The sequence below is a fragment of the Phalacrocorax aristotelis genome, chromosome Z (assembly GCF_949628215.1).
Source record: "Phalacrocorax aristotelis chromosome Z, bGulAri2.1, whole genome shotgun sequence".
NCBI lineage: Eukaryota > Metazoa > Chordata > Aves > Suliformes > Phalacrocoracidae > Phalacrocorax > Phalacrocorax aristotelis.
This window is the reverse complement of record NC_134311.1, coordinates 40,931,530-40,958,300: the sequence shown is the minus strand read 5'-3', so window position 1 is coordinate 40,958,300 and position 26,771 is coordinate 40,931,530. Positions and strand designations below refer to the sequence as shown.

Here is a 26,771-nt window from a genome sequence, read left to right as displayed (position 1 = left end):
GTAGCTCCTCTTCTCAGACTAGATGTATGGTTTTGCAAGGTATCTACTAAACTAAGAAACTGGACAAGGACAGATGGCTTTAGTTGATGCATACTAAATTTTAGAATTTATGGTTTATGTCAAAAGAGGGACCGTATTTACAAAAGTGCGAATTTCTAAAATACCGTAATTAATTACCTACTCCAGGACATTTTAATTTCCTAACTTAGGACGGTCTCTCCAAAACATATTTACTTTACTGGTCTCTTAGCTAGAGGTAGGTCATCTGTAGGCCTTGTTAATATGTTGTGCATATTAAAATGAGTTCACTAATGTAATAGTCTGCAGGATAACCACGCACAGAGCTCCAAGAACAGCAGCACATATAATAAATTAATTGGGTAAATTTTATTTTCTCGTGTGGGTTAACATGTCTTTGTTTTCTCCTAATACTTCATTCTTTTGTGAAGAATGTGTAACAAGGGAAGGGTCATGAGGTTGAGCAATCTGAAAGTCTTCTGCACCTTACAACCGAAGGCTGGGAGTCTAGCAATGTCTTTGTATGCAGCCCTTTTCCCCCCATGGAGTTTTTGCAAATCATACAGTCAGTTCTGACTGATATCCAGCATAAAAAGACTCTTCTCCACTTTCAAACTTAAAAAAGTGATTCACAACCATGTGGCAGTATGATTAAAAATTACAGTCCATACACCTTGACAATCAAAAGAGTCTGAATTATAAAAAGTAAATTGCCCTTATAGCTGCATCATCCTAGATATGTAAGGACAGTGCCAGTTAATCTGTGAAAAAGGCAAGTTTAAGATTTCTGTAAAACATGTATTACAGCTTTCTTGTGCTAGTGAACATCTAGAATACACAGGTTCCCAAGACGTTTTCCTTCCCTCCTCCCCCATTTATGACATTCAAAGAAATCACATAATTTTGGCAAAGTTAAAAGGGTTTCTGTCTTGATGTTTTTGCCTTCAGCTTCATGTTAGAGGCACAAACTTCTGGACCCAAGCACTATAAGGCATAGTAGAAACCACCGATTAAAACAACAGCAACAGCAACACCACAATGGAATATACTGCAAGTGGGAACAGCTGTGTCATTTAAAAAGGAAATGTTTTTGTAAACTGTCACACTGCAATGCTGTGTTAGGTAATTCATGTAAAGCTTGCCTTGGCATGCTGAATATATTTTTTTTTCTCAGAACATGCTCAATTGATCTAAACATTGCCACAGGTTCAACTTACCTAAATTATACCAGAAGTAGCCCAGTGGCACATACACTTGAAAACTTTTGCAATCACAATATACTATAAAGCATGAGTAAACTTCTGTTTTGTTTTTATACAAAACTCAGAACCACATTTCCTTCTCCCCACCCAATATCCCATAATGAAAAATAATAATAAAAAAAAAAACCCAAAGAAACCCAAACCTTTGTTAGACACCAGTGTCTCTCTCTTTTTTTTTTTTTTTTTTCTTTTTTGGCTACAGTTCCATTCATAGCACTGAATCCAGCCTGGGCCATGTATTCCCAAGTTAAAAGAAGGGATATATGAAGAGTGGAACTGTGAAAACAGAAGCTCTGCTGCATTTATAGCAAGATCAGGACCAACTTTGTAATGCTGTAAGAGCCACTGCTCTGATCCCCTATTCAGAATGTCAGTGTCACTTTTTATAACATATATATACCTGCTTTAGCTGTATTAAATAAAATGCTTTAACTCTTTAAAATCATTAACAATAGTGACTTTTTGGTTGTTGTTGTTATATCTCAGGTTTCTGCAGTTTCTGAAAGACTGACTGATTGATCTGATGTTCTGTATTTTTCGTGGTATTTTTAGGGCAACAGCATATACCCATTCGTACTTATGTACAATGGTTTGAAATATCTCTAAATTTACTTTTCTAATAAAGGTATTAGAAAAGTAAAAGTAATCTAATGTGAATCTGCCAAATATAACTTAAATTTGTATTTAAAAGCTTATGTTCCAATCCTAGATATAACAGCATAAATTCTTCTAAGACTGGTTTCTACACCTGTATAAAGCCCTGACAAGATTTAAGCATTGTTTTGAATGGTCTCTGTCTGTGTGTCTCCAATTTACTTCTACTCAGGAATGTGCAAATGATTTTATACAGCACGATGCTAGTACCGCTCTGTACTATAGTAATGTTTTTTGTTTTGTAAATAAAAAAACAACAACAAATCCCTAGTCAGAAATAAACTGACGAAATTTACATTCTTCTCTCTTAAAAAAGTAAATAAAATAACATTATTTAAAATGTGAATTAGCTATAAGACATACAATACAATTACATAGATACATATCAATACAGCACATTCAATTTGCCAAAAATTAATGATTACAAAGCCAATATGGATGCTGCCATATATATATATAGATGTATGTACAATGATTATAGCATTCGTAATTGCACTATACCTACAACCAGTTTTAAATTACAAGGTGTTTTAAGAGGGAGCAAAAAATAGCAACTGTTCTTATCATTGTTGTTTTGGAGTTGGGAGGGTTAAGGATGAAAAATGTCTCATTAGTTTTTATTGTTAACTTTGGTAATCAACTAATAAACCATTATTTTTTACCACCTCCCATCCGCTGCTATGAGGCAGCAATTTCTGACTTAAGTGCACTCTAGTGCTACTTGGCATTGCATAAAATCAATCCAATTACATGTCTGAACTCTTGAGTTGTCTGTAGCTTGCTAGCAATCATGCACCTGGTCAAAAAACACCTTTCAACCTAAGCTGCAGAATAAAGGCTCATCAATGTGTGCTGCATTTATGTTGTTAAAAAATTGCACATTTGGATTTCAAGAATGACTTTCTCACTATTTCATTTACATGAATCAGTCTTCTAAAGAACACTGAAAGAGGCTATTTTGCATGAAAGCCTATCAAATGTCGGTGAATCAGTTAACAAGCAACCTTATAAAGAAAGGTTCCTGAACGTGATCTCTCATCAAGTTTCATGTTTTACAACTAAAGGTGCCTTAATATTATTACAGAAGACAATGTCATGCCATATGTGACATAAGGAGAGATTTAAACTGTCTTTAAATTAGTAGACCACATGTGTGTGCATGGTGCACCTCGTAGCGTATTCACTTACGCTGTTGGTTTTGGCATTAGAAAATGGAACACTTTCTAAAAAAGGGAACACATAAGCTGAAACTATTTGTTCATCATTTGGCAGTTGACTCAGTTAGGTCAGTTCCCAACCCATCAGTTTGGCATTTCAATCACTATCTTATGTTTCAAGAGCATTGGTTTTTATAAAAAGCCAAATTTGGCAACATTAATTTTATACAATAAAAATAATTTTTCTAGTGTGGAAAAAGAACATTTAAAAAAGCTCTAACTTAAGAAAAAAGCCCCACACAACTGAAAAAAAACCCAACACTATTTCAGGCTGTAGCCACTGGGGAAGATGTAGTGTCTATGACATTTCTATTTGGCATTTGTGAATAAAAGAAGAGAGAAAAAAAAATGGCACATGGCAATTAAAAAGAGATTCTAACATATTCCATGTACATCCTAGGCCGTGTCCTGGTTATTTCATTACTGTCTTCTGTGCACCTTTCTGAACTGTGAAAATAACGGTTATATTTAATATCCTTAGACAACTGTAATTCTATTTTGCAATCCCAATATTCTAGTCCCAAAAGTGAAGACAGAATGAAGACACCCATATCAAGAATTTAAAAATCACAGTATCAATACTTTTGATCCTTCAGAGTAAGTACATACTGTAAAATCAGAATGACTGATGACTTAAGTTCTGATGATAGTATTTTCCTGACCAAACCACTCAACAGATAATATTTTACCCAGGAATGTAACTGGGAAAAAAAAAGGCCATTGTACCTTGTAAAAGATACAGGAGGAGGGGAAGGATGGAGAGAGAAAAGGTCAGGGTAAGAGGAAACCAGCTTGATTTTGCTTCAACAGCAAAACACTGCTATCTTTTGTAAATGTAAGACTGAGAATTTAAAACACATTGAGTCACAAGGTTTTGCCTAAAAAATGAGGAAATGTGCTGTGAATATACTTCAGCATCTTTTGATTTTCCTCCATATAGTTTAAATAAAATCATAATATTAACTACAAACTCTGTGGACATTCACAGAGTCCAGGCCGGCAATAAATTAGTATTATGCAAATTGTTTTCACAGATAATACAGTCCCTCTTGTATATCTTTAATCACACAAAGATGGTTTTGGAGGGCCTCCTAGGCACAGTTAGACCAGGTTGTACTCCTTCAGGTTTAACTGTAGGATTGTGTCCTTGACAGCAGCAAAGACAAAGCGGATATTCTCTGTGTCTGTAGCACATGTGAAGTGGGAGTAGATAATTTTGTCACTGTCTGGATTCAGGTCTACGAACATCTTCAGGATGAACTCTCGTGCTGCTTGTGCATCCCGCTGTGGTCCTGAGAAGAGAAAGTTAGTTTTCTTAAAGTCAATTCACTATTTGAATGTCTTTAACAGAAAACAAGAGAGGGTCAGTCTGTGGTCCTCACATAAAAGACAGGGAACTTCTTACTTATCAACAGTACCATATACTGGCTACTTTCTTCCTGGTAGGAGCTATGAAAAATAAAGGTGGAAGGAAATTTAAGAAGTTCATCAAGTCAGAGATATCATGTCAAAACTGCTCTTTTCCTGCTGACTATCCTCTTTTTTTCAGTAAGATAATGTTTAAAACAGGTGATTTGTAACTGCATGGAATGAAAAATGAAAAATTAGCTATACTAATAAATCTTTAAAAATGTTAATAGAATTGGTGAATGTTCAGTCTACATCTACTGTATTTAAATTACATGTAAGTTCTTTTAGCACTGCAACATTTAGTAGTTTTATGAGGCTTTTAATAGGTAACATAATGAAGTTATATTCTGAACTGGTCTGATACTGTCACCAATAAAACTTAGTTTACTTTAGTGATAATAAAATACACATGTTCTCCAGCTGAAGCTGTTCGATTACAAAAGGCCCAAGTTCTAACAAATCACTTATTATCTCAGTTATGTACGATCATGATCCTATCAGATCTAAATTAAGGTTGTAATTCTCAGAAGGATGCAGAGTCTATGTAGCCAAACCACATGTTCAGCTTTACAGAAGACAGAAGGTAAAGTAATGACTTCCAGCCTGGAACAGCAAGGATTCATTCATTTTCACAGCCGAAAGCGTGGTGCAGAAGCAAGAACATTAGCCACAAGCTGTTGAATTTTGTTCCATTACTCCAGTGCCATTTCCAAAGGCCGTTATTCCCTTGCTCTCCTGTTTCTGGAATGTGGGTTTCTACAGAACACACATTTTCTGTGCTGCCTACTCCTCCTGTTCTCTTCATTAGTCTTGGTCTTGTTACATGGCAATATAAATACCAGCTCTAAGCTGTTATATGTAGCTCTGTCCTCTGGTAGTTATGAAATCTGTACTCTGGGTGTTAGCCCATGCCCACGTATTTTTCAACAATTGGAAAATAAACCTTATATTTAATACCTCAAGCTTACAATTGCTAACATTTCTAACTTGGATAACTCCATAAAATTTAGGTAGGGAATACATGTGAGAGAAATCACATACTTTCTGGTGTGCTGCAAATCAATGTGGAGGGGGAATAGATTCTGCAAGGTATGCGTGTATGCACGTGAACATATATGTACGTACAAACACATACACAGGTTACACATTTCCTGAGATTTAGGGATGTAAACAGTTCATAAGCTCTCTGATGCAGGACAGAGGACTGTTCAACAGCTTCTAAAACACAACAGGGTCTAGCCTTTGGCTTGGTCACCCAGACTCTATAGGAACGCCAGCAACAATAAGTCTCACACTACCATGAATAAATTTGCAGTATTTGTGAAGAAAACTCTTAGACTTTCAAAGTCAATGATTTCTTCAAAATAAACCACTTACTGCTTTAAACAACTTCCTAGAATTTTGTTAAACAACGTCATAGTAGGTAGACAAAGTGCTCTATTCAAAGCATATGCACTATTCAAAGCCTGTATCCAAATCCACTTAGCTTATCACACCTCTACTGACTATCACATAATTTAAAGTTTCATTTGACTGAAGTTCAAGAATGGAAAATTGAGGTTAGAAAGAATGTTTATAACCTCAAGAATTTAGAAGAAAACTGAATGAGTCAATGTTAAATTTAGACTGCAGAGTCGTTGTGATCTAAATAATATGGAGACTTGGAAAAGAACTGCCATATAAATCAGTCGGTTTCTTGTTCACTGCTCCCTAATCAGCCATTTTTGAAGAATGTATCTACATGATGCATTTAAGATCTATATACTACATCAGTATTTTTCTCTTCTTTTCTTCCCAACTATGGCCCCTTTTTGGTTTTGTCCTTCCTCCTTCTCCCAGCTCTTCATTCCGGTCTGCAAGTGAGTCTTCTAGGACTAGCCATGCAAGGATATCTTCACACAATACTCTGACCCCTGAGCATGTCTCAGTCCCCCTTCCAATGCTGCAACAATACACTGTGCAGAATAACTGCTTAGCTTAATTTAATCAGTCCAATTTGCCATCCTGGCTAGCAGGTCTCACCCCTATGCTACTTTCTCCCTTTTGCAGAAGAATGGATGGGAGAACTGATCCAGCTGAAAAATACCTAATTCTGTTTCCTTCCTCAAATCTTACCACCTCCCACATCCCCATGTCCCACATTGGGTGAAAGAAGAGACCACATGGTGACCTCTGCAAGCCACAGACACACCCTGCCACCAGAAGAAATCAAATCAAGCCATAACCTTGTCTGTGGAGTTAAGTACAGCAAGATCTGCAGAATTAAGAAATAAAGACTCTCAAAGACTTCCAGGTCTTGGCTCCAACAGCCCTGCCAGTTCATTAGACTTTTTTTGCCTCACCAATGGCAAAGGACAGAAGAAACAGGAGAAACTCATGGTTAAGTTTTGTCTGTTTTTTCTGGACAAGCATTTAACACAGGCTTTATCGTCACTTGAGTGGTGAGAACAGAGCAGACTGTATAGTCTTCTCACCTTCAGGATGTCACCTAGGGAAATGTCATACAAAGTAAATGCGAAAGAATGAGCATATTTCTATTCAACTGCCAGTTCTCTTCTGTATAGCACTATGAAACTAAACTTACTCTGACTCATAAACAATATGGTCTGATGCTGCCAGCTGTTCACTGTTTCCTTCCCCTTAAACAGGAAACAAAATGTAAATTTTTCCTATTATTACGCTCCATATTTGAACATGAGAGATTTAATCTTTTATTCAGCTTTCAAATTTGCTATTTGCTCCCTGGTGGGACAAAACTGATTTTTTTAAAAATAGGAACATTTAGTTCTTTAGACCTCTTATTATATGAGCTTGATTTCTCTCTATTGCCAAGGCCTCCACTCAGTTACCTCAATATAGTTAGCTTTTTACCTCAGGAGAACTTTCTGAAAGTACAGTTTTAGTAGAAACAGCTGTACAATCCACACAATCTTTTTATGGACAGGACATTAAGCTTCACATAAATAATGTAAAATTAAAACAAACTAAAAAAGAGGTAAAATAAAAGGGTGGAAGGAGTGGTACTAGCTTCTCTGAGTGCCACAGAGAGATTATTCAACCTTACACAAAACCAAACCTCAAAAAAAAGGAGTATGGGAGACAATGTGTAAAAGTAAGGAATGCATTTTTATTTCTTTTTAGCTTTCATACTTCAGTTTAAATCCTCACCCCAACTTACGAAAAAGGACAGAATGTGGTTCACTGCTAATATGACAATACTCTTCTAAAAGTCAACAATTTGCCATGAAAGGTTCTGTCACCCTAACCACAATTACAGTATAAAATGAAATCCTAGCAGTTTAAAAAAATCCTACAAGAGTTCATATTTTTAAAATGTAAACAATTAAAAATTGCGAAGCACTTTTTTTTAAGAGTAAAATATATCACAGGATCTATCTGTCTAGCATTTGGACAAGGCTATTACAATTTGTCATTACTGCAGCGTAAATAGAGCATGAGCTCTAATGTCATTATACTTACCGTCATACTCTGGAAAATAATCAACTAGATGGGAGTACATAATTTTCTCCTCTAAGAGATCTTTTTTATTTAAGAACAGAATGACTGAAGAGTTCTGGAACCATGGATATGTGATAATTGTCCTAAAGAGTGCTTTGCTTTCTTCCATTCGATTCTGGAGTAAAAAAAGAGAGCAGAATTTTGGCGGTGATGAAAATATTTTAATTTTTTTTTCTAATTAAATTAATGCAATTTCACTTTATTTGGTAAATGGACCCATTTCGCATTTTTCACCTTCCTATGAGTATGTAAGGTTCAAGTAATTAAATTACAATGAATAATTTCACATTTTTCACCTTCCTATGAGTATGTAAGGTTCAAGTAATTAAACTAGAATCAATAAGTAAGCAGTTAATTAAATATGCAGGCACTTTGCTTTTGCAAATTCAACTGGTCAAGTGCATTTAAAACACAGGTCATGAACATGAAATCTGAAACAGGTACATTTGTAAGGTCTGAGTATGCACAGTTATGACCAGCCAACAAACTGGTGGGTATTGAAATGCGTGTGATTCAGGGTAGGGGTTAAGTATACTACAACAAGCCATAATAACCAGTCCAAGATTTAAGAACATTATTTATTTTATAGCCCTTTCCCAGACTTTAAATGGAGAGTTAGGTAATTCTTAGAAAGAGATCAGCTTTAAGATTGTTACAAGTAAATTTGGAACCTGAGAACATTTTGTCAACACCAAAGGCTTATGACATAAATTAGTAAAAATCCGTAAATCGCTGAATGTTCCTAATATCATTGGGTTAGCTTTTAATTGCTTAACTGCTGCTGAAAACCACTTTTCATTGCAGTTGAAATATAAGTGAAGCCTACAGTTCTATTTGTAACACTTTTCTGTCACTGTAAAATTGTTATGATTTCATACAGTTCTGAAGAACTGACATAATGTGTTTGACAGAACAGATGTGAATTACAAAGATATCAATTAACTTACTCTTTTTATAACTATTAAATTAATTTATTATAATTGTTATTGTTGTTGTTATTATTATTGTTATTATTATTAAAGCTGCAGCCCCTTAAAAAAAATGTTTCACCTCCAAATGGGGCTCCAGACAACAACGGCAAGGAAGTGAATCCTGCAGATTCTGCTGTTGCTGAGCCATACAACAATCTGTCAGCTCAGACAGTTTGCAGTAAGTGTATCTTTACTTGCATTACCTTGCATTTTAAAGAAACCAACATAAGCACAAAGAATAGGAACTTTGAAAACAAACAACAAACAAAAACTCCATATTGTAGAAGTTGGTGATTTGGTCTGTTATGTCACCACAGAATCTTCAAGTAATTTATAAAATTCATGCTGGAGTGGTGGGTGAAACTAAATAGCTGAATTTAGAAACTGATAAACTAATGCAGAGGAGTCAAACCTTTGCTTTCTTGCAGTCAGTTCTTATGACTCACATTGATTTCAGCGGTGCTAGGATTTCATTCAGAAAGGAGAAAAATTGAAATGTCAGCAGAGCTGAGCATAAAACCTAAGGCCTTAGGCTAATTGTTAATCAGACCATGTTTTCTTCTCAACATTCTATACAGACCTCTTCTCTAAACAAGGCCTTACAAAAAACTACACAGGATAGTTTTCACCTTGACAGTTGATGAAAAAGAGAAGGCGATGTAAACTTAGAAACTACTGTTTAAATTGTAAATATTTACCTAAACTCATTAAAACTCAGTATCGTCTAACGTGACACTCAGAAGATGAAACAGTATCATGACTCAATTAGCAGTGTTCTTTCATAGTGAATTGATAAGCCTTTGGAAACTTCTCAGTACAAAAACCACACCAAAAACACAAAGAAATTACTTATCTAGAGTAAGCGTTCCTGCTTTTCACCAAAACCCTTCAAGAGGGCCACAATAGTTTAATCTATAATGCTGATTTTTTCCATACACATAACACAGAATTTCAAAGACAAAATAAATAAATTGTCTGGAAAAATTATGACCCTTCCTCCAGGAAGGCAGTGCTCTACAGACAAATATGCCTTGACAAAAGATGTATGTAATAAGATAGCAGTGCTAGAACTTCAAAAGGACAGATCAGTCAATTCGAGGAATTCAATGAAGATTTTGTATTATTCGTCTTTTTAACAAGCGTCTTGCAAAGCCTTGTAAAGATATTAATTAAGATTTCAGTTCACTGAAGGACATATGTAATATTATGTATATATTACTAAGTGACTGCTACGGTCAATGATATTTCACTGGAAGAAAACCTTCGTCTTAGATACAACGTCATGAAAGAATTGTTCACGAGCTTGTCTGTTTTCTCTGATCATTTGAGCTGGTCTAATAAAATTATAGCCTCTTCCTACAGATCTTGCTTATTTTAATATTTGTATTGTCCACAGGGATCCTCTGAATGAAGAATGTCAGTTGTATCTGACAGCATCATAAATTGCAGGGCTGTTACTGCAGTCATATGTCACATTAACATCATAATTTTGACATCTAAAGATCAAACCAAGGAAATCCAAAGTCCGTAACTGAATTTTAACTCTGGGTTTTGGTTTTTTTTCCCAGTTCTGTTTAACTTTATTACGCATAGACCTAATAATAATATCTCAGCTGAAAACTCAAGGGAACTCAGAGGAGGCGAAAAAACCTACTCAATAAACAATGTAACTTCACACTCCGGTTGGGCTTTTTTACTGTTTTCTGCCTCTTCTTAGTGCCACAGACTGCACTTATAGTATGGACGATACTATCAAAGCTTAAGGAAACAAAGTACTTAAGATGCCCTAAAGAGAAGACAGATACTGTATATTGGCCGTAGTTGTACCTTCTCTTGCTGTGTAGCTGTAACATAAGAAAACCTGAAGGGTCTACCTCTTCTGTTTGGTCCTTATAACTCCCACTTTCGGGCAGGTTTTTTCATAACTGAGCCCTTCCTTAGCAAGTAAATAAAAATGCTTACCAGTTGCCTGAATTATGGAAAATCTCACTGGCTTTTTCCCTTTCCCTATCTTTAAGGGAATGGTAGAGAGGATCTCATTAAATACACAGTAAACTCTCAGCACTTTTTAAAAACTGTCCCAAAAGCCAGCACTGTAAACTTGAAATTAGTATGTATCAGTATGAAAAACAAATAGCCTCTGTGTTCTCCTTTTGAAACCATCCTACATAATGAATCAAACCATTTGCTTTCCATAGTTTCTGTTTTAACACAGAAGAGTATGGAAGTTTAAAAGAAGGCAAAGGCACAGCAAAAGAAGCACGCAGGTGAAATGCTGTAACTTCAATACTAACGGAAAGTCACGGAATTCTGAGGAAAACATTGCAATCTGTATTTTGAGCTTAAGGACTCTCTGTTAAACTTGTCACTAAAGAACTCAGCATAGTTATAATGAAGAGCAAGTGCAGTTAACTTACATGGGGGTAGCTGATAAATATCCAACACAAGCTTTGAAGATTAACTTTAGAAGAAGAATTAATTTCTTATGTTATTAACACATAAAGAAGCTAGATTCAGCAATTCTGGCTAAAAATATGCACATACTTCTGCAAAGCTACTCCTTTGCTTATCATTAGGCTTAAGTCAAGATCTTGCTGTCAGATGCTCTGTTAGAAAAGCAGTAGAAAAGTATCATATGCTCTTCCATTTCTAAGTAGCTCTTCCCAAAAGGCAAACTTCTACATTCTCTGCACTAAAAGATTGGGATGCTCATATTTGGACATGAATTTTGCCTTTATTTCACCAGAAAGTAATCATTATAAAATGAGAAACAGTAATTTAAAATTTATTTTCAAAATCAGACTCTTCATAAAACAATACTGCTCCTATCCAATACACATCCAGGGTCTGCCTACCTGGATGGCTTCCGAGTAAGGGCTAGGTCTACCAGTGACTAAAGCACTACAATTAGATGACAGCAGTTACTATTATAATCTAAGAGAATACAGAGAGCATGATTATGTACATACACATCAGCAGGAATGCTGCTGCACTGCTGATACCATTAAGCACCATACAACATGAATGAGTAACAACTCCATATTTAATTTATTTAAATGTAAGCAGCTGTACGTGCTCACAGTGACTGTCACCCATCTTCCACTGAAACACCACTGAAATGGCAGCAGAGTACTGACTCTGAAATGTTGGCTGGAAAGCATTTCTGGAGGTCATCTAGTTTAGTCGTTCATTCAAGTATGACCACTGACAACATGGGAGTGGGACAGTCATGGCTTTGCCTTCGCCAGTCTGGAAGCCTCTACAGATAGAGATTTCAGTACCTCTCTGGTTTCTCTGTCCCACTGCTAAACTAACACCCAAGGGAAAAACATTTCCTAATATACAACCTGAACTTCCCAAGCCACAATCTGTTACGCTATCTACCTAAAAAAGTTTGGTCCATGGCACACTTGCAACTCTTCAAATATTTCTTGGCACGTATTAGTATCCTCTTCACTAAACTAAACAAGCTCAGGTCCCTCACCCTGTCTTCACAGGATATGGGCTCTGGGCCCTCCATGCCTTTCCTAACAGTTTATGTGATCATGAAATTGCGTTTATAAACACTTTGCAGTTATTTCAGAGGGAAATGGAAGGGAGTTGTATTACAGATGGCGCACAGACATTTTGATATTTTGTCACTCAGATGTATACTCTGTAGATGTTTTGCAGGAATTCAAAGATGGCCTAGAGATTTTTAAGTAGATTTTATCTGCTCGAAGAAATAAAGCAATATAGGTTCTGAGTTACTGTAACAGATTAAATGTTCTAACGTGGCTTCACTACTTTGCTTTAGAACGATTCGAGGATTAACCAAAAATATGAAGCAATTGATTTTTTGACTAATCGATCTCTGCTTAACTTTCTGCAGTCTTTCACCTGTCTGTTTATCCAATGTCTAAGAGCAAATCAGCTTTTCTGGATGTCTTGGCAGATAAAACTATTGTTGTTCAGAAGTAATTTCTCCAACAACACTGCTTATTATTCTCTGAAGTTTTCTGTTGCTAATGATAGCTCGTACCATTGCACGCTCACCATTTTGCTTTATTGAACAGACATGCAACATTACTGCCATAATATTTTATTCAGTTTAATTAATGTTTGACAGGATGAAACTGTTGAATTGCTCACTGCTCTGAAAAACATGTAGTTAACAGGATGCACTTTTTCTTATGTAAGGAACAGTTTCATGTTACAGTATTTTTACTGGGAATAGGGATAGGATTACAAGAAATATAGAAAAAGGCCTGCACTGGGGACCTGACCTTCTGTCAGATGCAATGTGAAGGAAGCCTTGCCAAACCAAGCAAGACAGTGTGGCTCTTCGAAAACAGGACAGGAATAGTGGGAAACAGGCAGAATTTAGTAGTTGGTTCAAGCACTAGATCTGATTTTATAAGCCAGCTCTAACTTCACCATATTGCTTCCAAAAAAATATTTTTTTCAGCTTCAATGGAAAAGGCCGCAGAATGGAACTTGTGAATAACTAACGCACAGAAGTGTGCAGCTGGAGCTGGCTCAAGGTTTTCTCGGTAGCTGACAGCGATTCTCAGCAGTGATGCCAACCTTCACAGCAACCTCCTCTGACAGCAGCAACAGCTCATTGTGACCTCCCTGGATTTGCAGGCAGCTGGCTCAAGGAAAATGAGGAGCGGGATCACTGTTTTGACCATCCCCCAAGATGTGCTGGCCTGGGCAACTTCCCTGCTCTGCTTATGTCTGCAGTCAGTCCTGAATTGCATAAAGACATATTGATATTGCCAGCCATTACTACATTTTTCTTGTTATGATATACAGATGCCAGCATAAAATTCTCGTCTTCTCCACACAACCTGACACAGTCACTAGTCCAATGTAAAACTACCATCATGAAACACAGAATAAAAAATACAGCAGACAAACTCCACAAGTGAATAGAAATTTGTTAACTATAAACAGATCATATAATTTTGGATGAGATTATTCCAATTTCTTATTAAAGAAAAAGACACTGTACTTATTAATGAATCATGGGACTGTCCAGTTTTATGACTAGAAACATGTTTTTATGAAACATTAATAAAAATAAAATAGAATTCCTTTCTACCATGTACCTCTTACTGTAATTTTATGCTGGTAAGTTTCTGTATGACCATTAAACATTAACACAAATGTAACTAGACATACAAACTATGTTTTCTCACATTTTTATGCAAATGCAAACTCTTCCTCTTACTAATTTTTAATAGATTAAGAAAAAGAGCATACTTCCTTCCACTTTTAAAAAAATACCATACCTTCAGTTTTCATGTTAAAATAATGGATTTCTAGTTTGGATTTATGTATTGAAATTCTCTTTGCTATCTGTTGCTCTGGAAAAATATGCAGTTACTCCTACAATTACAGAAATAATAGAACTGGCATAATTTAAAAGCACTTGACTAAGAAGTCAAATCCTGAAAAATACCTGAAGAGAGCTTAAACAGCCATATCAGCTTTTTTTTTTCCCCAAATTATTTTTATTTAAAAAGCTGTATCAGCTGGTACCCAGTGAAGGGAAAGCAGTATTTCCCAGCTAACAAACATAGTGCTTTGACAGAAAAGACAAGTACAATATTAATCTGAAACATTACAGAGGCAGTAGTAGCGTTTCACCCATTACTGTCTTTACGATAGTCTAGAGTGGCATCTAGTGGGCATATTGTAACTTACATATTGAACAAAAAATAATTAATTTTTGTCTTAAAAATTTTTAGTAAGTTAAATAGTGTCTGTTAACAAAATTAGGACTTCACAAATTTTGAGGGACTGAACTTTGTTGAAATGATGAGAGGAAAGGTGGTGAGGAGGTAAAGATGATGCATTTTTCAGTCAACAACTTGAACTGTGCTTATAACTACATTTATTCTAGTAACAAATGTTTATTTGAGTGAGAGTGCATTCAGAGATGATAATTGTAGAAAAGGAGGTACTGACGCAAGAGGGCTTCAGGAAATAAGGTAGGGTTTAATAATTCAGAAGTTATTTAGTATCACAGTAGCGGACTTTATTCTTCTGACAAAATCTTCTGCATGTGAGTGGTTTCTGTGCAAAAGTCTATACTAATTAGCAATGTCTCCATTGTCTAAATAAGACTTCCAGCAATTATTTAAGTAGAAGCACCGTCTGGCTGCAAAGAAAGACCTACAGTATATTCCTTGGCTAGAAATTTAATAGAGCTGCTTTACAAAAGTTGGGAAATAACAGAGGAAATCAGGAAGCGGGAGATAAGTTCAGAGTCCTCCACTATGTAAAAAAATAAAGTATCAAAACTGAAAACGCTTCAGATTTTTGCCACCGGTATCTTGCAGCTATACTGCTATATCTAACCATCTAAGAAAACTGCAATGGTTGTACAAATATTTTGATGAATAAGTCAAATGCAGCAAGAGAGAGCTTCAAATACAGAACTCAGGAACAATTATTTTATTTTCTTCACTGGTCTTGAATCTTTCTGCAAACTAGCTTGAAAAAAAAAGATGCTAGTAGCAGACTGGGAGGACATCTCTCCAAAGGTGAGAACTTAAATCTGCAACACTGCACTCGCAAATCATATGGCAATTTTATGCACCCAGCAGAGGGACAGATGAACCAAATGACAGCTGAAATCCATCAAATCAACATGTTCAACAACCACTAAAGCACAAAAATTGTCCAAAAAGAAGTGGTTCAAGAAGTGGTCAAAAAACAGGGCCCAAACATCGCTGTCACTTTTTTTTTTAAACAAAAAATTGGCTGTTAAATTAATTTTGATGAAATAACATGAATGCCAGAATAATCAGTTTTTCATTAATATCTACATATTTTTGAGAAAAATGGGTGAAAATATCTTTAAATTGTCACTGGAAAAGGCCCTTTCCTGGACAGTTTTGACACTGGTTATAGAAAAATAAGTGGCAGTTGTCTTTGCCAGCAATTGCTGCCAATAGCAACATTTACCAGCAGCATTTCTGGCAGCCTCTGCAAGTGGGTTCACAACCATTCAACCTCCCATTTCCATTATGAACCACCCACTTCAACATGAGAGAGAGAGGCTCTGGCTCTTCCTTGTGCAAATGCTTCCCAGTATTGGTACTTTACATTTGAAAGGTTCTTTATCCGCAAAAGAAAAAGAAAATACACATGCATGTGTGTGAACAGGTATGAACGTATAAAACATGTATGAACAGATGAACAGCAACAAGGTTTGGCTCATGTGGTTAATGTGTTATTTTCTCTGGTTTCCAAATAAACAATGAGTTCTGGAGATTTTATTTTCCATGGAAATAACATTGTTAAATAATTATGAAGACCATCTGAGGATTTTAATTCTATCTATCGTCCCTCTGCCCTATGCTCAATTGTTCTGGGTTGCTGAATAATGATGAAAAAACCAGACAACTAAAGTATTATCTTTATTCATGATGCAGAAAAAAAGAATTGCTCTGATCTCAACATTGCTTTCTTTCAGCCTTCATGCTAAGCCATGTAGGACTAGCCTGTGAATAAGGAACACTAAGTGCTGGAACAGAAGTGGAAGCATGCCCAGATGTGAACAGCAAGATGGTTCTGATGAAAAAATGAAATACATGCTTCACATAATTGCCTCCATAAAGAGTGAAAGTATTCCTAACTTTGTGGCCTCATGCCATTTCTTATTTATGTTCCACATCAGAAGAAAGTGCAACTGGACCATTGCACCAATTTGTCACCTGTTAATAGGTCACACTGATGAACACTACAGAAGCTCCATCTAGGGTTTGGATACTCATCTATTTTGCAGATATATTTTGTCCAGATTCAAACCAAGAGAATGTATGCCTGCATCTACATACCTGTATACACACACAAGTAAGTTCACACTAAGAACACCTATCCTGGTTTTCATGTAATTGTTTTAATGTAATTTTAATACATTAGACTTTAACTGGAATGTTTTCTAGCAAACCAAGCAATGTTGATCCTTTCTGCTTGGGACAACCTAAGAATAATAAAATTTTCCATCCATCAGAAGAACTGACATCCTTGTACAGTGCCTTTATTCAGTACCTGAACACTGAAACATTGCAGAAAGAGACTCTACAAAGTTCCTTCAGTTTCAATTTGCAGTTGTGGCTGAGGTACTGAAGCCCTGATTTTCTAAATATCCTGTTTTGCCTTCATACAAGTGTTACTTCTGATAAAATCGCAAGACAGTTCTTCAGTGTAAGTTAAGTACTGTGAAGGTAACTATATTAATTCAGGTATCCACCATTAAATAAAGTATTGTTCTCCAGCGTTTTAAATAAGCTATGGCAAAACCTTATGGCATGACTACAAAGATGCTCCCCAAAAAACCAAACAGAAAATCTCCTTTCACTTGTCAAACTATGATTTTTCTACCTAGAATCACAGATGAATTTATGTTGGAAAGGACCTATGGAAGTCATCTGGTCCAACTCCTTCCTCCCAGCAGGACTAACTTTGTCATTAGATCATGTTGCTCATGGCCACGTCCAGTCAAGCTCTGAACATCCCTCTCCAGGATGGAGATCCTACCCCTCTAAGGAACCAGTCCTACTTCACTGACTTGTATGTAGCTATCATATTTCAGCCATTGTGATCTACGAACATCAAGCTAAACACAGTGATAATGAGGGCCACTGTATTTACAGACTATAAAGTCACTGGACAGTTGTAATGATCCCCTGGTGACAATGTTTTGGACAAAGTATTTTTAAGAACTTTAATCCCAGATTATTTAGCTCCGCAATGCTTCCGAAAGGGTCTCCACCAGTCACATGTCCCTTCTTCCTTCTATCTCACTTGTTCCACTTCTTTGAGTACCCCCTTGAATTCCTGCCAGGTTTGTCCAATGCCTTATGGAAACGTTGCTTGAGTCACTTGCAGATCTACTTGTTCTGTTCACATCTCAAAATAAAAATGTTATGCCTTCCTACCGCTAGTGCCATGCAAACAACTGCTACTGGTAAATGAACCTGCTATTCTACACTTCGGAAACCTAGAAGACTTGATGGGGGATCACAGGTCTACTTTGCTCCTAAGTAACAGCCACTACTTTAAAAGTTTATGAACTTGGGATAAATCTGTTAACAGGATGCTGACCACGGAATGAGAGAGCATCAAGTTATAGCAGCGAAATTCTCAATGGTCTTCACACATCTCTGGCTGCCACACCACTGAACATTACACAGCAGCAATGAGGCAGGTTTAGGCAAGTTTCCAGGGAACTCTTTCTGTTCAGAATGAGGAGAATGGTAACACATGCAAAAGTATTTGTTGGAATATTTAAAAAAGGACTGATTAAGACTGGCACAAAAAAGATTCAGTCTGGTTATCATATCAGGTTAGATGATGCAGGTCCTTAAAGCATTTGGATCCATGTGGTAAGGAAGTGAAAGCCAGTGGACAGACGAACACAAGACAAAAGCAAGAAGCTAGGGAAGTTACCTTTATGACACCATTTTTGTGGAATTCTGTTAAGCAACATGGCATTTGTCAAATCCACAGAAAAGATAGATCCTAGGTAATAGTTTAACATGTGTGAAAGGAGGACACACAGGAAGTAATGGCAATATTAGATACAGCTTGAAGGCATGTGCCTAGGATTTCTTAAGCCAAGGTATCAGTTTTGCTATTATTTTAAAAACTCAGAATTCTTAAGCCATTCCAGCCTGCATCGTACATCACAAACATTTTCAGGAAGAACCGCAATCTGGGATCAAACCTGTAAATACATGAATTATAAGGAGGTGATACTTTGTATAGAACTTTAATGCAAATTGGATGACAACTCTGATGATTAAAGGGAAGGGAAGGAAATATTGGTTTAAGAGAATTTCAGTTACACATTATTATGTTAAAACTAACAAATCTGGCTGCAGCTAGATAAAGTAACTTATTAAGACATAGTACAAGCTTTTTTAAAAAAAAAGTTTAAAAAAAAGCCCAAACGAAAGCTTAAATCAAAAGCTTTAAAACAAAAGCTTTTTTAAAAAAGAGCAGTATTCTGCTTGATAAATATCTGTTCCTCTTCTGATTAAAAAGAACCAATAATTATTCTCAATGAACGTCTTATAAGGGTTACAAATTACCTGTCTCCATAGGATATACAAATTAATTAAACCTTAACAGTAAAATTGGTTCTATTCGCTTTGTTACTTAAGTAAAAACCCAGCAAATAAACCACCTATGTAATACAAGTTTTTAATGTTATATTAATGTTACTATTTTAACAAAGGAAGAGACATTTCAATTACTCTTTTATATGTGGTTTCATTCATCAATGAAAAGGAATTGCTTAACAAGTAAAATAATAATAAAAAGGTTGTTTTCCTAAGGCATAGAAATGCATATATAAAGTATTTGTCCTTACTCAAAAGTCAAAGTGGAAGGAATATTAGATGTAAATTTTAGGAACATTTACCTCCAATCCTGTTAAAACTTTGCATTTTACAACCGTATTTCTATTTATTTTTTTTTAAACCAACATGTATCAGCTCTGATGAAAATAATCTAAACCAGCATCTTTCCTCCAATTTATTTTGTGCAATGGATGTTCAGAACACTTATACTGATTTACTTCTAAAAATTAGCTTTTATCAGTGAATACTACTTCATGGTGTCCAATGTGTCTGTAGCTTTGCAGCCTCTGACGATACCTCAGGAAAGACACTTTTTGATAGTTTAGAAAATTTCAAAATTGCACGTAGCCTATTAATCCATTAATTTAGCTGAATTGAGGAAACTGTATCCTGGTTTTTCTGGTTTTCCTCTGGGAACACAGAAAAAGAAAGATCTCTACCTACAAAAAGTCCACATTTTCATAACTGCCACAGACCTATACGAACTACATGAAATCATAAATGCCTTAAGACTTCTAGTGAGCTAATGTGGAAGAAAAGTATGTACAAGCATCAATAAATACCATCCTTTATTTTGCTATTTCCAAGTACTTAACAAGCTCTGCAAAGATAATGAAAATATCTTCTTTATGAAACCAGATTTTGTAGGTATACCATGATGTTGTATACTGTGATGTCTCTAGTCCATCCATAACTGCAAATGGTTACTCGTTCTCTTATAAAGCTGGAACTTGTTTTTGCCTTTACTGCACTGAGATCATGATATTTGATATGTTTAGAAGAGTTACCTGTGATACATATTTAAATGCAGCGTATCTTGGAATATGGATTAATATACTTTATCTAGAAAAAAAATCCTTTATTTCAGAAAACAAGTTGATCTTAAAAATGGGAAAGTTCTAAACTGTGCTTTTTGACTGCAAGTCTCTCCAGATCTGCTGGTATAATTCAGAGCAAAAGCCTGACCTAGAGGATATAATACATCATAAATTCATTTACCAGAGAGATGATTCCTTCATTTTTTATCTCACCTCTAATTCTGTCAGACCTTCTGAAAAAGTGAAAAGGTCGAACATCTGATAATTTAACTTATAACATGTTCTCCTTCGTCACACCATATCAGACTGAGGGACAATTTACTTAATTTACAGTACTATTAATGTAATTAGTATATTATGTCCTCTGGATGAAATTTTGCCCTCATTTCCACCAATGAATCTAGACAGACTTAGAGTTTTATTAAGGGCAGAATTTGGAACAGTCAGTTATTTCTCCTTTTAAATGTATTTAAGAAGAGAGAGGCACGTCAAAACTGTACATCACCTGAAATGTCTGAAAGATATGTTTAAATATACTGTCTTTACCAATTATTATTGTTTATTTATGCACTAAAGTCAGATGATTAGTTATGTACAATCTAGACATATACTTAAAAGATGAGAGATTATGTTTTTTCTGAGTATTGCCTGTTACAGGAAACATAGTTAAAATACAGTCAGGCAGCCATGCGTGCTTTTCTTCAGGAGTGAAGCCCCCAACTCTTTAGCTGCAGATCTTTGTCATGGAGTGCAATTTCATGACTATCATTTAAGAGTCATCCTACATGGGACTCAGTAACAGGCAACCTGAACACTTGTCTTATTTTCTATGTATTATGTCCCCTTACAGTAGTTACAATATATTCTTCAGAACTTTTAATATTTAACCCCTCCAAGGGCATGAAGACAGAATCAGTTCTTGGCTGAATCCCACATACACCCAGTGAGTAAAAGCCCTTGAGAGACATGAGAAAAGCCTCTCAACTCAGTATAGTCTCATTTAATTTATAATCCAAATGTATTTCTCTTGAATAAGCTAATCAAGGGAAGAAATGGATTTATAAGTGAGAGTCTATCAGGCAGTACATTCTGAAATACAAATCAAGAGTCTTAAGGGCTCTACAACCAGTTTTGTAATGATGAAGGGTCATATAAACACACATGTACCCAATGGCAAATAATAATTCGTGAAGATTTACGTTTACTCATGAAAATGAGATTAATGAAAAATGTATTAACTAAAAAGTATGCTGTAGATGATTAAAAAGTATCGTTTTCTTTGTAAAAACGTGCTACGAGGAAAAAGACTTCAGGCAATAACATGCAGTGGACTAATTAGAAAAGGAAAGTAGGCCATCTTACAGAAATCGTACTGTTTAATCAGGCCATGAAAGCAATGCAAAGGGAGCAGCAGAACACTGCAAGTTGTCGAGTCAGATCTTTTCATTTCAGTAAGAGGCACCCAGATCAAAGAAGGATTAGATTCTATCACAGTATCACACCGATGGCATACATACAAAAAAAGTAGGGCATTTGTACACACTCTCTCACTTTGGTGCTAAAATTTTAATACTGTTTCACAGTTTAAAGGTAAGTGCGAAAAACCATTTCTTGGCAGATTACCAAAGTCTCCAGGTTCAACTACTGTCTTCCCTACAGTGCTTGTCACACCCCAGTGAAGAACAAAAATATTTTTTGGGGTAAATTTCTTAATTCACGGTGTCAACTAACACATTTAAAACCTTTTCCCATACTTCTGCTACACCCACATTCAGACAAATGATGCTTTGCTTTATGCAGAATAAACAAACCCATTCTTCTCTCATGCGTTCCCAAACTACAACCTTTAGAGATACAGGGGAGGGGAAAAGAAGGGAAGAAAGCCGTGCTCTGGTATACCAGCAAAATCTAGGCAGACTGGATAGAGCTTGTTGAAAGCCAAAATGAAGCTGCCCAAATAGGTGCTTAGCTCTAAGACAATCTGGATCCATTCCAGAGCTAAAGTTAATACAGGCCTAAGGCCACTGAAAAGTGCTACTAGGGTATGTACGTAAAACCTGAAAAAAAAACCTGGTTTGAATTAAAGTTATGAGCGGATTTTAAACTGAGAGACAGGAGTCTTCAGAAATTTTCCACTGTTGTTACTAAGAGACATAAACAGTTTAGCAGCGAGGTGGAAGAACCATCTAGAAGACAATGATGAGTTTTACAGCTTTTGCCTCCACATAGTGTTTAAAAAGTGAAAACTTGAAAAATCAAAACAGCTTTATGAGTAAAGTGATCTTTTTCGTAATGGTTGAAAAGCAGTTATAGAAAAGCTATCACAACTTTAGGCATCACTTCAGTCATTGGAGAGATTAAAACGTAAAGGAGATCTTCAGCCAGATGTACACAACACAAGCCCTTCTAGCTTACGAGAACGCAGAGCAAGATTGCATACTCCAAACGATTCAGCCTAGGAAGGTATTGCTCATGATCTGAACACTAAAGCTATCTGATAAACCAGAGTAAGGGTCTGAGTAAGCCACCTACTAGAACAGGGTACACTTACTAGGGAACCAGAGTCTGGTAAACCTCTCTCTCCCTATGAGACAGTTCCTATGAGAATTTCTCCCTATGAGGAAGACAGTATGAAAACACAGTGATAAATAGCTAATATTAGCAAGTTTGGAAGTTTATTTTGGGTACTCAGAATAGCATTTGAAAATTATCATAACTGATTTTTCTTTATGTGATTTCCAATATATTTTGTTTTGTCTTGTATAACTAAAATGCTTAATACTTCTGTGTTGACTGTGTGGCTACAAAAGAATAATGCAAACAGAAAAATGTAGAACCAGACATTTCTGGCTTCACTTGAAATGAGCCAAGCCTGACTGAGTTCTCTTTTTATCTACACGTGATTAGCTTCCGAAATTACAAGAGATGAAGTTGGTTCAGATCATATCATCATTTTTGTAAATTCAACTTTGAATGACATAGATGATTATATAACTAACGTAATGATATTTTTCTTTTATGGCAAGAGTATAGGCGTAAGAGCTTTTAGAGCTCCCAGGCTTTCTTAAAAAAAAAAAGAATCCTGAAGAAAGTTCAGCATATGAACACAAATGTCCAGGGACAGCTGTTTTACTTTGTTATGCCAGCTGTTCCCTTGAATAGCGAAATCAACATGTATGCAGCCGCCAAGAACATTCAGACGTCTTCTGTTTGTCACCTACCCTTCCTAAGTATGTGTTAAAACACTTGCAAACGACAGTGCGTGAGTAACTCATAAAGTTTGATGAATAACTTAAGATAGTCCTCAGGACATTAAATAACCTCCCTACTCTGCAAAACTGCATTAAAAATACTGGATACTAGCGTGCTTTGCCCCCTTAGTTCATCCATTTTCTTACTTCTGTTATTTTTTTAAATAAAAATACAATATACATCTTATGTTTTAAGTCAAAGGAAAGAAGTTTACTTTAAGGTCTGTTCTAGCGAAGAATCTATAAATCCTGTTTCTACCACCTATTTTTGTGGCTTGGCTACATAATACTAACTGCACAAACAGCTACACTAAGAACATTTCTCTATATTCAACTGTATTCCTTTTCAGCACAAAATAGATGGAGCAGATCAGCTTTGCCATATTTGAAGACTGACCCCCTCCTCCCCCCTTCTTGCTTCTCATTCTATTGGGTACAGCTGTGTATGACTGCTTGCAGACGTATTTGGAAAGCACCTGGGACCGGACAAGCAAAGCTGTTTTTTCTTTAAGCTGGTGCTTTTTGCCGATGCTTGCTTACCTCGTTGTCTGACTCCACAAGCACTTGATCATATTCACTAAGAGCTACTAGGAACATGATAGACGTGACATTTTCAAAGCAATGTATCCATTTTCTTCTTTCTGATCGCTGGCCTCCTACATCCACCATTCTGCAAAATTAACATCCACATCAACTCCATGAATACCTTAACAGATAAACATACAAGCACACACAATGACAAAATTCAAGAATTTAGTTGAAAAAACAGTTTGGTTTGCTTTTCTTAATGATTTTTTCCATTGATGTTTAGTCGCACCTGTTGTAAGTAGACAGTTGATCATATTTGCTTTTAAGTCTGAGATGTTTTCTGTATTTAAATTATTGTGGGTCTCAAAACCCTCAGACTTCTGAGATACAAAGGCCTCACAAGCCATGATTCAGCAATGTGTATTTAGCAGAAACAGATGCAAACAGAACAGACTTGGCAGTTTGCCTTTTTCCCTGCAGACTACCAGATGCAAAATCCCCAACTTGTTAAAGTTGCCCCATTTTAAGAGGATAAATAGAATACATATCTACTAAAATTTTTAATAGCCAAAATTAAAACTCAAATTTGCTTGCAGTGTATTCCCATTTCATGCTGTATCTCAGTGTAACTAAACACAAGTGTCTAACTTGCGATTGCAAAATTATTTTTTAAACAACTGTACTTGCATGCAAGTAGGGTGATTTCTCTCCAAAAGAGAGTAATTCCTCTCTAAAAATCAACTGCACAAGTGCTGATTTTGTATTCCATGATGTATATGAATTATGAGGACATAATTATGATTGTATTTTCAGATTATTATTCATAGTGAAATTTTTGATATACATTATTGAAAAGATGAATTGCAGGTTTTGTATCAGTAATAACTACCTTCGGAAAAAGACAAACCTAATTGTCTTTTATCCTTTTGACATCTTTAACATCAGTTCCTTATTATAGGTGGACAATTACATGAAAATATAATGACCAAGCTCAAATTTTTAAAACACAGAATAATTGCTTTTTATGCACTTTTATCCAACATCCGATATATACTACTAATGCAAAAGGAAACAAAACAAACAAAGCAAACAGAACTTTTTTCTACCTGAAAATGACGCTTTGTAGGTCGAATGGATATTCAATGATCCCTGTTGTTGGGACTCGAACTCTGAGCACATCTTGCTGAGTTGGCAAATAAGTGGAATCTGCTATGCGGTCCAAGTCGTTAAGATAGCTATAGGCAGGGAGAAACAACAGGAATGCAAGACAATGACAACATCATCCCACTGAGGAAAAGAGAAAGGAAGACTTGGGAATGGAAATGGGCTGTGGGGTAGGAAGAAGTACAACAGAAAAAACAGCATTATCGACAAAAAGGAGGGGACAAAGTATAGAATTGTGCTCCATCCTCCCTTCCTGTACACTTTCATAGTGTCAGGTAAATTCTACAGAAAGGTAGTATAATTATTGCGGGATTTTTCATACAAGTTTGCTTGGCTTTCACATGTAAATTCACTGAAGAGTCTAAGTTTTCAATTACATAGTTCGAGGCAATTTAGAGACAAATAATATAAAATGTGTGAGAAATAAAATTGCACAATTTTCTTTGAATATGTAACATATTTCTTGATATTCATTCTGCTGCGTCTACACAGATATATGGATAAACAAACATCAATTTCCTAAGCAACAGTGAACTGCTATAGAATAGATTGTTATCAGTTATAAAAGTATAGGAACATAAATGGTACTGTTTGGAAATTAAATAAGAAAAAAATTAAAAAAGGAAAACCCCACCCATTGACAAACTAAAAAACTCTCCAGATCTTGTTATCAGAAGGCAGCACTGATTATTTAGTGGGATCTCTGGCACCTTAATGTCCTGCACTCACAATGAAACTTCTGATTAGGTTAATAAACCTGCAGTACATGAAATACACCCCAGTCGGCTAGCAAATAACCTGAAATTGTGATAAAAGTGCTTGTAAAGGTTCATTAACTACAATACAAAAGTCTTCTGCTATTCCTTAATGGTGGGTTTCAACCATAAAGCACCAGTGTACCAGCAGTTTTACTTAATTCTCATAAAACTCATGCTTCAAAAAAGAAGTGTACCTATGTGTGTGTGATAGCCTCTTTGGGTCCAGGAGCTGGACATCTCATGAAATCAGTGCAAAAGGCAGCTTGGGCTCTCCCCATGTCAGATGTCTGGGAGAAAGGCTGCTGCAGGAAATTAAGTTCTTGGGCATTTGGTTACTTCTCAGCAGAAGAATGACTTAAGAGTTGGCCACTAAGAAGGTAAATTAACCTACGGAGGCACTCATTCGTTCAAGGGATGGAGAGCAATGGTCTTGTAATTTATTGAATGATGATGAAGTATCACTAAGCTCTGAACATGTTCTTTTCCTTGTAGTTATGAGTGAAGGTGCTTTTTTTAAATAAACCCACACAAGAAATAATTAGACTTCTCCTAGGTGCTCTGAATGATTTCTTAATGAAACAATGAGAGCAAGTTATCCTGAACAATGACAGAAACAAAGCAGGTTGATTTCTACCTTACAGCAAAATACAGAAGAATTAATTTGTTCGATGGGAGGGAGCAAAAAAAACATTATCAAATCTTCCTCACTATGATCTTATTCATGATAGATTAACCTGATAGTAAACACTGAATGTGACAAAGTTACACATAGTTAGAAAGATGTATTGAACCGTGTAACTCAGATAATTCAGAAGCTACTACTCTGAAAATATTTTCTGA

General features: G+C 35.9%; 1 protein-coding gene across 2 annotated transcripts in view; it reads right to left on the bottom strand.

The window, feature by feature from the left end:
• Window positions 1-1,445: 1,445 nt before the first annotated feature.
• Window positions 1,446-26,771, bottom strand: part of LOC142050120 (guanine nucleotide-binding protein G(q) subunit alpha) — a 129,771-nt gene continuing 104,445 nt past the window's right edge. For both annotated transcript variants that reach the window (XM_075078466.1, XM_075078467.1), the window contains exons 4-7: window positions 25,116-25,244; window positions 24,022-24,151; window positions 8,042-8,195; window positions 1,446-4,443 (exon numbers count right to left, since the gene is read on the bottom strand). In XM_075078466.1, the coding sequence (XP_074934567.1) occupies window positions 4,253-4,443; window positions 8,042-8,195; window positions 24,022-24,151; window positions 25,116-25,244 (604 nt within the window). In that variant the 3' untranslated portion in view covers window positions 1,446-4,252. The remainder of the gene's footprint in view (window positions 4,444-8,041; window positions 8,196-24,021; window positions 24,152-25,115; window positions 25,245-26,771) is intronic.